At 46.1% G+C, this 12,428-nt stretch overlaps 2 protein-coding genes across 2 annotated transcripts in view; both read right to left on the bottom strand.

Moving 5' to 3' along the window:
- plek (pleckstrin) overlaps window positions 1-12,428 on the bottom strand; it is a 198,585-nt gene that overhangs the window by 60,852 nt on the left and 125,305 nt on the right. The gene's annotated exons all lie outside the window — the stretch shown is intronic.
- Window positions 1-12,428, bottom strand: part of aplf (aprataxin and PNKP like factor) — a 71,146-nt gene that overhangs the window by 11,146 nt on the left and 47,572 nt on the right. The window contains exons 7-8 of the mRNA XM_055665389.1: window positions 11,042-11,409; window positions 1,739-1,864 (exon numbers count right to left, since the gene is read on the bottom strand). Coding sequence (XP_055521364.1) covers window positions 1,739-1,864; window positions 11,042-11,409 — 494 coding nt within the window. The remainder of the gene's footprint in view (window positions 1-1,738; window positions 1,865-11,041; window positions 11,410-12,428) is intronic.

Raw genomic sequence — 12,428 nt, forward strand, 5'->3', positions numbered from 1 at the left:
CGGACGCAATAGATGAGGTTGGAAGAGATGCAGGTAAACCTCTGTCGCACCTGGAACGATTGCTTGGGTCCTTGAACGGAGTCGAGGGGGGAGGTAAAGGGACAAGTGTTGCATCTCTTGCGGTTGCAAGGGAAAGTGCCCGGGGAGGGGGTGGACCGAGAGGGAAGGGAAGAATTGACAAGGGAGTTATGGAGGGAGCGGTCTTTGCGGAAGGCAGATATGGGGGGAGATGGGAAGATGTGGCGAGTAGTGGGGTCACGTTGGAGGTGGCGAAACTGACGGAGGATTACTTTTTGTATGTGACGGCTGGTGGGGGGGTGAAAGGTGAGGACTAGGGGGACTCGGCCCTTGTTGCGAGTGCGGGGATGGGGAGAGAGAGCAGTGTTGCGGGGTATGGGAGAGACCCTGGTGCGAGCCTCATTTATGATGGAGGAGGGGAACCCCCGTTCCCTGAATAGTGAGGACATTTCAGATGTCCTGGTGTGGAACGCCTCATCCGTGGAGCAGATGCGGCGTAGACGGAGGAATTGGGAGTAGGGGATGGAGTCCTTACAGGAAGCAGGGTGGGAAGAAGTGTAGTCCAGATAGCCATGGGAGTCAGTGGGTTTATAGTGTATGTCGGTTAGAAGTCTATCACCTGCAATGGAGATAGTGAGGTCAAGGAATGGTAGGGAAGTGTCGGAAATGGTCCAGGTGTATTTGAGTGCCGGATGGAAGTTAGTGGTGAAGTGGATGAAGTCAGTCAGTTGTGTGCGGGTGCAGGAGGTGGCACCAAAGCAGTCGTTGATGTAGCGGAGGTAGAGGTCGGGGATGAATAAGCTTATTGGCCAAGTATTCACATACAAGGAATTTGCCTTGGTGCTCTGCCCGCAAGTGACAACATGACATACAGTGGTAGACAAAAATGCTGGAGAAACTCAGCGGGTGAGGCAACATCAATGGAGCAAAGGAATAGGTGACGTTTCGGGTCAAGACCCTTCATCTCTTCCTTCGCTCCATAGATGCTGCCTCACCTACTGAGTTTCTCCAGCATTTTTGTCCACCTTCGATTTTGTCTACATCTGCAGTTCCGCCCACAAGTGACAACATGACATACAGTGACAGTTAGGAATGACACATAAAACATTAAACATTAATAATAAAACATTATTGATTAAACATGTGAATAAAATACCAGAGCAACAGGAAGCTACAGATTTTTGGTTATTGAGTAGAGCTACTGCTTGTAGGAGAAAAGCTGTTTTTATGTCTGGCTGTGGCAGCTTTGACAGTCCAGAGTCGCCTTCCAGATGTAAGCGATTAGTAGTACAGCGTGGAAACAGGTCCTTTGGCCCATCAAGTTTATGCCAACCATCGATCACAAGTTCTGTGTTATCCCACTTTTTCATCCACTCCCCTCACATTAGGAGCAATTCACAGGGGGCTAATTAACCTACAAACCCGCATGTCTTTGTGATGTGGGAGGAAACTGGAGCACCCGGTAGGAAACCGACGTGGAGGGTGTGTTCACGGGGAGAACGTGCAAACTCCCTACAGACAGCACCCGAGGTCAGGATCGAACCCAGATGTCTGGCACTGTGAAGTGGCAGCTAAACCAACCACTGCCCTACGGAGTCATCCCAATCTAAATCAAACATTCCCAAGACAAAATCAGGCAAGCCTGATGAATTAAAGTGACACAAGCTTTAAACTGGAGCAGGTAAATGAGCAGTGAGACATGGATCTAGAAATGACCTACCTGTAACAGGCAGTGCCGAAGGGGCACTCTGGTTTGTCATCGTCCTCATCCTCTTCCCCACCTGATGCGTCTTCATAATCTACATCTCCAGGATGACTAAACTCTTGAAAATGGGCCGGATTTTTCCTGTGCAGGATCACAAAAAGTTTTATTTTTTCTAATGTTGCATTTGCGTTTTAGAGATACAGCATGGAAACGGACCCTTCATTTCACCAAATCCACACCATCCATCACCCGTTCAAGTTCAAGTGAGTTTATTGTCATGTGTCCCTGTATAGGACAATGAAATTCTTGCTTTGCTTAAGCAAAGCAGAAAATAGTAGGCATTGACTACAAAACAGATAAATGTGTCCATATACCATGATATAAATATATACACACATGAATAAATAAACTGGTAAAGTGCAAATAACAGAAAGTTTTATTAATAATCAGAGTTTTGTCCGAGCCAGGTTTAATAGCCCGATGGCTGTGGGGAAGTAGCTATTCCTGAACCTGGTTGTTGCAGTCTTCAGGCTCCTGTACCTTCTACCTGAAGGTAGCAGGGAGATGAGTGCGTGGCCAGGATGGTGTGGGTCTTTGATGATACTGCCAGCCTTTTTGAGGCAGCGACTGCGATAAATCCCCTCGATGGAAGGAAGATCAGAGCCGATGATGGACTGGGCAGTGTTTACTACTTTTTGTAATCTTTTCCTCTCCAGGGCGCTCAAATTGTCGAACCAAGCCACAATGCAACCGGTCAGCATGCTCTCTACTGTGCACCTGTAGAAGTTAGAGAGAGTCCTCCTTGACAATCCGTCTCTCCGTAATCTTCTCAGGAAGTAGAGGCGCCGATGAGCTTTTTGATAATTGCATTAGTGTTCTCGGACCAGGAAAGATCTTCAGCGATGTGCACGCCCAGGAATTTGAAGTTCTTGACCCTTTCAACCATCGACCCGTTTATATAAACGGGACTGTGGGTCCCCCTCCTACTCCTTCCAAAGTCCACAATCAGTTCCTTGGTTTTGCTGGTGTTGAGGGCCAGGTTATTGCGCTGGCACCATATGGACAGTTGCTCGATCTCTCTTCTGTATTATGACTCATCCCCATCAGTGATACGCCCCACAATAGTGGTGTCGTCAGCGAACTTGATGATGGAGTTCGCACTATGACCGGCTACGCAGTCATGGGTATAGAGTGAGTACAGCAGGGGGCTGAGCACGCAGCCCTGAGGTGCTCCCGTGCTGATTGTTATCGAGGCTGACACATTTCCACCAATACAAACAGACTGTGGTCTGTGGATGAGGAAGTCCAGTTGCAGAGGGATGCGCAGAGACCCAGTTCTGCGAGTTTGGTAACCAGCTTGGAGGGGATGATTGTGTTAAATGCCGAGCTGGAATCAATGAATAACAGCCTGACATATGAGTTTTTGTTGTCCAAGTGGTCCAGTGCGGAGTGGAGGGCCAGCGAGATCGCATCCACCGTTGATCTGTTGTGGCGGTAAGCGAACTGCGGTGGGTCCAGGTTTTTGTCGAGGTTGGAGTTGATTTGCTCCATGATCAACCTCTCAAAGCACTTCATCACCACTGGCGTTAGTGCCACAGGTCGATAGTCATTGCGGCACGTCACCTTACTCTTCTTGGGCACTGGTATAATTGATGGCCTTTTAAAGCAGGTGGGGACCTCAGAAGTGAGAGGTTGAAAATGTCCGTAAAAACTCCCGCCAGTTGGTCCGCACAGGTTTTTAGAACACGACCGGGTATACCATCAGGTCCAGGTGCCATCACACACTAGTTCTATGTCATCCCATTTTCTCATCCACACCCTACACGCTAGTGGCAATTTACAGAAGCCAATTAACCTACAAGCCCGCACGTCTTTGGGATGAGAGAGGAAACCTGAGCACTCGGAGGAAACCCACGTGGTCACAGGGAGAACATGCATTTGGTGTTAGATAACCAAAAGCTAGTCATAAGCTGTTAAATCAGTGAGAACGGTTCACAGCCACACAGAAAAACGACTCATTAGATTTACCAACTCCTGATATTACACAGTTTGAAGAAGTCTAAAGAACTGAAAAGTCTGAAGAAGGTCTGGTCCAGAAACGTCATCTATTCCTTCTCTCCAGAGATGCTGCCTGACCCACTGAGTTACTCCAGCTTTTTGAGTCTATCTTCGGTTTAAACCAGCATCTACAGTTCTCTCCTACACATTACACTGTTATGTATTCCATTAGATGATGAGAATTTTAATACATCTGGTTTATTGTAAATCCTTGATCATAAATCAGAAGTGACACTAATAGTAAGAAATTCAATCTTGACTAGAATTCATGTCAATCAGATAGGATACAATAAAAATTAAAACAAAATGTTCTGTTATCTATTTTCGTGCAAGATGGCGATTTGAAATGAAAGGAAGGATCGAATGATCCAATAAAGCAGAAACTGTAAGGATGCCAACGCTGAATTAATTAAAACCAGCCTGTGCAGCAAACTATGTTTGCAATGTGTAGGGTTGTCTCCTTGGACACTTCCCCATTACCCAAATCCAAAATCAGATTTATTCCTTACATAAATCCAAGCAACTCCAGTGTGGAAAAGCTTTGATGTTAAAATTAAGCTTCATATCACCAACGAATAGTTAAGCTACTTCAAAATGTTATTCAATACACACACACAGACACAGACGCACACGCACGCACACACACAGATCCCCAACGATATTTTAACGCATATTCTTCTTCGGCCCAAAACGTTGCCTATTTCCTTCGCTCCATAGATGCTGCTGCACCCGCTGAGTTTCTCCAGTAATTTTGTGTACCTTCGATTTTCCAGCATCTGCAGTTCCTTCTTGAACAATAAAATGTTGAGTATTTCTCTCCAGATGCTCCCCTCCGCTGTGTGCTTTGCCACTTACTAGGCCAATTTATGTCTCTCACTTTGTAAAAATATATATATTTTAAAGTGAGAGCCATAATTTAATAAATTGGCCTATTGGACTAAATATGGCCTAAATTGGCCATCATTTAATAAACTGGCCTAGTGCACAGAAAATAAACGGAAAAGATTTTACTTATGGTTTTGGCCCAAAACGTTGCCTATTTCCTTCGCTCCATAGATGCTGCTGCACCCGCTGAGTTTCTCCAGCAGCACAGAAACAGGCCCATCGGCCCACCGAGTCTGCGTGAGCAGCGAGCACACTAGCACTGTCCTATACAGTAGAGACAATTTAAAATGTACAGAAGCCAATTAACCTACAAACCTGTACGTCTTTGGTGTGGGAAGACCCGGCGAAAACCCACGCGGTCACAAGAAGAACGTACAAACTCCTTATAGACAGCGTACGCAGTCACGATGGAACCCGGATCTCTGGCTCTGTGAGGCAGCAACTCTACCGCTGCGCCACCGTGCCGCCACTGGCAAAAACAACTTGAAAATCATATGATCTCAAGCAGCACTTTGAAAGCATTTGAATCACATTGTGGTATTAATACTGTATTGAGATCCTGTTCAACATCTCTCTATTCCAGCAGAGCAAGTGGACATTCAAATCCGATATTATTAAATTTAACAGATGTTTTAGGCATCAAAATGAACCTTGGATGAACGTGAATAGATTAGAAGGATAATGTTTTACGGTACTAATCCAGAAGTCGTGCAATTATTTCATACAAAAGATAAAACGATTATCATTAAGCTTTGAATTGCGGTAGACATTTCTTCTCATTACGTTTTTGGGCCATATGTGGTATTGTTGAGGTTGGCAGTGATATCTCATCCCCAAGCTATTCAAGAGCAGAAGACCGTAGTGCCGTGGCTAACTCCCGGCACCAGGCTCGGCTTGCCTGCCGTGGAACCGGATAACCCGCCCTGAAGAGGGAAGCCACCGAACCCGGTCCCTGCTCGACATGTAGACAAGGGTGGGTGGAGAGAGTCAAGTTGCCGGCTGATGCAAGAACAAAGGACTGGTAAGAACAAGCAGGGTCTTGGCCTTCTCGGACTATCCTTGATCGGACGTTGACGGCTTTACCTTGCATCAAACGCTATTCCACTATCATGTATCTGCACACTGTATATGGCTCGATTAGTTTTAGTTTAGAGATACAGCGCAGAAAGAGGCCCTTCGGCCCGACGGGTCCGTGCCGACCAGCCATCTCCGCACATTAACACTATCCTATACCCACTAGGGACAATTTTTACATTTACCAAGCCAATTAACCTACAAACCTGTACGTCTTTGGAGTGTGGGAGGAAACGGAAGATCTCGGAGAAAACCCACGCAGGTCACGGGGAGAACGTACAAACTCCGTACAGACAGCGCCCGTAGTCGGGATGGAACCCAGGTCTCCGGCGCTGCATTCGCTGCAAGGCTGCTGCTGCGCCACCTCTCTGCTGACTGGATCGCACGCAACAACAGCTTTTCACTTCACCTCGGTGCACGTGTCAACAAACTGAACGGAACGGAACTTCTGTGCTCTCAAGGTCGGCTGCGGGAAGAGTCCCCGGAGCACAATGACTGAATGGTGGCGGAGCGAGGAGAGGAATGACGTTTCTCCGGGATGATCCGAACGGAGTCGACCGCTGGAGGCCCCGCAGCAGCCTGGAGCTGGCCTAGATCAGTTCCCGTTCCAGGGGGTCAAGCGGGCGGGCCAGACGCGGCCTGCAGTGACCCAGAACGCTGGAGGACACCTACAATTTTGCTTGGCCAGGGCTGACTCTGCAACGCTGCCAGGCAGGAACCAAAATAGTGCCAGAACTCTTGTGTGTGGTCTCAGTGGACTACTTCTATACATAACCTGGGGTTATGCTTATATATAGTAATAATTTAATGAATTGTATACAAAAATAATGTCACTGTACCTCAGTACATGTGATCATAAAGAACCATTGAACCACTGAGTTAAGAACTAACCCTTTGTCTTTCCATTTGTCACTCCCACTCCCGTCCACATCAAGCAATTTCCTGGGTCAATTCCACCCTCTGTTCTCTCCTCCACATGCTATTGTCTTCCATCCATTGTGACATTCCTTCCTATTTAAATCATGAATCATTTGTTCCATGTTCTTGCACATTCCACCAACCAAGAACACTCGGACATGTATTGCCAAACTTGTATCTTGCTACTCTTCGCTGGCAAGATGCTCATCCTGCCACCCTCCCCTTGCTGTACCGTGCCTAGCTCCTCTTTAATTGGCTTGCCCATCTCCATGCCAAACATTACTCGCTTTTCAAAAGATTGATCGAAAGATACAGCATGAAAACACGGTCCTTCTGCCCATCAAGTCCACACTGGCCATCGGTCACCCATTCACACCCATGTGTAGGAAGGAACATAGAAACATAGAAAAGGCAGGAGTAGGCCATTCGGCCCTTCGAGCCTGCACAGTCATTCAATATGATCATGGCTGATCATCTAACTCAGTATCCTGTACCTGCCTTCTCTACATACCCTCTGATCCCCTTAGCCACAAGGGCCACATCTAACTCCCTCTTAAATATAGCCAATGAACTGGCCTCAACTACCCTCTGTGGCAGAGAGTTCCAGAGATTCACCACTCTGTAGTTATTGGTTTAAATCAAAAATAGACACAAAGCTGAAATAACTCTGTAGGGTCAGGCAGCATCTCTGGAGAAAAGGAATAGCTGCTGTTTTGGGTTGAGACCTTGCCCTTAAAGATAGCGGAGTCAGGGGATGTGGGAGAAGGCAGGAACGGGGTACTGATTGGGGATGATCTCAAAGTGCTGGCTCAAAGGGCCGAATGGCCTATTCCTGCACTTATCTATTCTTCAGAACGTCACCTATTCCTTTTATCCGGAGATGCTGCCTGACCCCCAGGGTGACTCCAGCTTTTTGAATCTATCCATCTATCCACTCACACTTGTTCTATGTTATCCCACTTTCAAATCCATTCCCTCAGCACAAGGGGCAATTTACAGAGGGCCAGTTAACCTACAGAGGAAAGCGGAGCATGGGGGAAATGCCAAGCGGTCACAGAGAGAACGTGCAAACACTACACAGGCAGCAATGACGGTCAGGATCTCTGGCGCTGTGAGGCAGCAGCTCTACCAGCTGCGCCACTGGGCCGCCCACTTCTCGGGAATCCTACAATCTAGATTTAAACCACTTACCGACAGTTGTTCTCAAAATTAAAAAGTGTTAACACTAGTTTTATTTATGTTCAGTTCAGTTTATTGTCACGTGTACCGAGGTACAGTGAAAAGCTTTGGCCATGTGCTAACCAGTCAGCAGAAAGATTAGACATGATTACAATCGAGCCATTCACAATGCACAGATGAATGATAAAGAAATAACATGTAGTGCAAGATATGGAACTCTCTGCCGCAGAAGGTAGTTGAGGCCACAGTTCATTGGCTATATTGAAGAGGGAGTTAGATGTGGCCCTTGTGGCTAAAGGGATCAGGGGGTATGGAGAGAAGGCAGGTACAGGATACTGAGTTGGATGATCAGCCATGATCATATTGAATGGCGGTGCAGAAGGGCCGAAGGGCCGAATGGCCTACTCCTGACCCTAATTCCTATGTTTCTATGTTTCAATAAAGCCAGCAAAGTCCGATCAAGGATAGTCCGAGGGTCACCAATGAGGTAGATAGTAGTTCAGCACCGCTCTCTGGTTGTGGTAGGATGGTTCAGTTGCCTGATAACAGCTGGGAAGAAACTGTCCCTGAATCTGGAGGTGTGCGTTTTCACACTTCTGTACCTCTTGTCCGATGGGAGAGGGGAGAAGAGGGAGTGGCCGGGGTGAGACTGGTCCTTGATTATGCTGCTGGCTTTGCCGAGGCAACGTGAGGTGCCGATGGAGTCAGAGTGGTGAATCTCTGGAACTCTCTGCCACAGAGGGTAGTTGAGGCCAGTTCATTGGCTATATTTAAGAGGGAGTTAGATGTGGCCCTTGTGGCTAAGGGGGTCAGGGGGTATGGAGAGAAGGCAGGTACGGGATACTGAGTTGAATGATCAGCCATGATCATATTGAATGGCGGTGCAGGCTCGAAGGGCCGAATGGCCTCTACTCCTGCACCTAATTTCTATGTTTCTATGTTTCTATGTTTCAATGGAATACAGATATGCAAATGTACTCAGGGAACTGAAACTGCTAGCTTAAGTCTCTTCTGTTAAGGTCCTGTCCCACATGCGATGTTTAGTCATAGTCATGGTCGCAGCAGGTCGTTGTAAATTGTCAACGTTGAAAATCCAGCGGCGACCAGAAAAAGGTACGACTCTTTAGGCGACTACTCACAACTACACAGGCATCACCCCTGGTGAGTAGTCGCCCAAGGAGTCGTACCTTTTTCTGGTCGCGCTGGATTTCTAACACGTTGAAAAGTTTCCGAGACTTGCTGTGACTGTGGCGGGTGCCTTCAAGTCGCCGAACAAAATCGCATAAGTGGGACAGGCCCTTAAACATTTCTAGGTCTGGAAGCCTTCACTGATTACAACCCCTTTTGTCCCGTAGAAGCTGATCGTCATTCCTCGAGGCATTTCCTTCGCAAATTTAATCATTTTCTTATGAACTGCGGAATTCCTTTATCATGTTACAGGCTGTATTTCCAGTAACTAGTTCACAATATGAAAGAGAAGCCAGGAAGGATTTTGTAAAACATTTTGATTTGCTTCTAAAGCCCCTTCTTATTGCAAATGTTGCCATCTGCTTATTTGAAATATTGTTTTCAGATCTCAGCTGTTTCTGTTGAAGGCTTTATATTCACTTACTTCACACGTAAAGAACATAGAACAGTACATTAAAAAAAACACACACACACACAAAGTGCTAGAATAACTCAGCACTAACCAACCTGATCTCCCTGTGGCTCAGCACTTCAACTCCCCCTGCCATTCCGAATCCGCCCTTTCTGTCCTGGGCCTCTTCCATGGCCAGAGTGAGTCCCATCGTAAATTGGAGGAGCAGCACCTCATATTTCGCTTGGGCAGTTTACACCCCAGCGATATGAACATTGACTTCTCCAATTTCAGGTAGTCCCTGCTTTCTCCCTCCTTCCCCTCCCCTTCCCAGCTCCCCCAAAGCCCACTGTCTCCGCCTCTTCCTTTCCTCTTCCCGCCCCCCACCCCCCACCTACACATCAGTGTGAAGAAGGGTCTCGACCCGAAACGTCACCTATTCCTTCGCTCCATAAATGCTGCCTCACCCGCTGAGTTTCCCCAGCATTTTTGTCTACGTTCGATTTTTCCAGCAAGAATTAAAGAATAACTCAGCAGGTCAGGCAGCATCTCTAGAGGATACGGATAGGTGATGTTCCGGGTCTTCTTCAGTTTGAAGAAGGGTTCCGACCCGAAACATCACCTTTCCATGTTCTCTGGACATGCTGCCTGATCCGCTGAGTTACTCCAGCACTTGGTGTCTTTTCCTGTAAACCAGAATCTGCAATTGCTTATCAGAGCCATGTGATAATGTTATGATAACTTCTTTCTGTGAGATGTTGAGTTCTGAATAATATTGGCCAGGATGCTGTAACAGTAAAGCTCTATACAAATATTATAATCAATAAACGACCCAAAACATCACCTATCCGTGGTCTCCAGAGAAGGAGCCTGACCCGCTAAGTTACTCTAGCTGTGTCTTGTTTTTGTTGTAAAGACCATCTGCAGTTCCTTGAGTCTACAAAGAACAGTAGAACTTTGCCCCTCTCATCGCAGACTGAAATATAACTATGAAACAAACTTGTGTTTGGATGAAGGAAATCCACACACACACTCACACATATACAGTACATACATATACTGTACACACATATACACACACATGCATATATTGTATACATACACATATAGACACACACACACACATATATACAGTACATACATATACAGTACATACATATACACGCACATGCATATATTGTATATATACACATAGATACACACACATATATACAGTACATACATATACTGTACACACATATACACAAACATGCATATATTGTATATATACACATAGATACACACACACATATATACAGTACATACATATACTGTACACACATATACACACACATGCATATATTGTATACATACACATATAGACACACACACATATATACAGTACATACATATATAGTAAATACATACATATACACACACATACTATATACATACACATATACACACACATTTACATACCTACTTACATACACACACACACACATGCATATAAATATACACATACACACATATAAATTTATATATATATATAATATACGTGTGTGTGTGTGTAAAATAATATGTTAAATAAAAATATATAATATAACGCCATGCGTATTGTGTATTTTCACATAGAAGATAGCTACCTGTAACAGCTACTTCCATACGTACACACTTTCCTCTTCTGCTCTTTGGCCTGAGAAGTACTGGCAGGTCCTGCCGTCTCTGTTTCTTCAGGTGCTGGGCTCCTGCTCATACTGCAGGCACCTTGCAGGTGTACGGGCAGCAGCCTCTTCTGCTCAGCATGCCCGTAGTGCACTCCCACTGCCTCCTCCTCCTCCTCCTCCTCATTATCACTCAATGCTGAGTCCTTCACTTCATGCGGTGGCTGAGGGCCACAACTTTGCTGCCTTCCGCCAAGCGTCCAGTTCTCCGCGGCCTCAGAAGCCGTGCTGAATCGGTCCATTATTTCTTCTTTCCTTTTCACATCCGTGGAAGTTGTTCCAAAATTGCTCTGGGAACCAAAAAGTTGTAAGCATCTGTTATAGAGTCATAGGGTCATACACAGGCCCTTCATAGATACATGGAAACATGGACAATAGGTGCAGGAGTAGGCCATTCGGCCCTTCCACCAGCACCGCCATTCAATGTGATCATGGCTGATCATCCACAATCAGTACCCCGTTCCTGCCTTCTCCCCATATCCCCTGACTCCGCTAGCCCTATCTAACTCTCTTTTCAATACATCGAGTGAATCGGCCTCCACTGCAGAGAAATTCCACAAATCCGCAACTCTCTGTGTGAAATAGTTTTTCCTCATCTCAGTTCTAAATGGCTTACCCCTTATTCTTAAACTGTTGCCCCTGATTCTGGACTCCCCCAACATGCGGAACATTTTTCCTGCATCTAGTGTGTCCAATCCATGAATAATTCTATATGTTTCTATAAGATTTCCTCTCATCCTTCTAAATTCCAGTGTATACAAGCCCAGTCGCTCCATTCTTTCAACATATGACAGTCCCGCCATCCCGCGAATTAACCTTGTGAACCTATGCTGCACTCCCTCAATAACAAGAAAGTCCTTCCTCAAATTAGGAGACCTAATACTCCAGGTGTGGTCTCACTAGGGCCCTGTACAACTGCAGAAGGACCTCTTTGCTCCTATACTCAACTCCTGTCGTTATGAAGGCCAACATGCCAGCGGCTTTCTTCACTGACACATGAAAATAAAACACTTCTGACTCTTGATAAAAAGGATAATGTGAAACATTATGGCATCTGAACCACTTGACACTCATGTTACAAATCAGCTGTGTATGGAACCATGCAGCTCAGGAACAGGTCTTTCAGCCGAAATTATCCATGCCGACCCAACATGTTGCCAAACATAGAAACATTGAAATTAGGTGCAGGAGTAGGCCTTTCGGCCCTTCGAGCCTGCACCGCCATTCAATATGATCATGGCTGATCATCCAACTCAGTATCCCGTACCTGCCTTCTCTCCATGCCCTCTGATCCCCTTAGCCACAAGGG

Source organism: Leucoraja erinacea, unplaced genomic scaffold, assembly GCF_028641065.1.
Source record: "Leucoraja erinacea ecotype New England unplaced genomic scaffold, Leri_hhj_1 Leri_121S, whole genome shotgun sequence".
Classification (NCBI taxonomy): Eukaryota; Metazoa; Chordata; class Chondrichthyes; order Rajiformes; family Rajidae; genus Leucoraja; species Leucoraja erinaceus.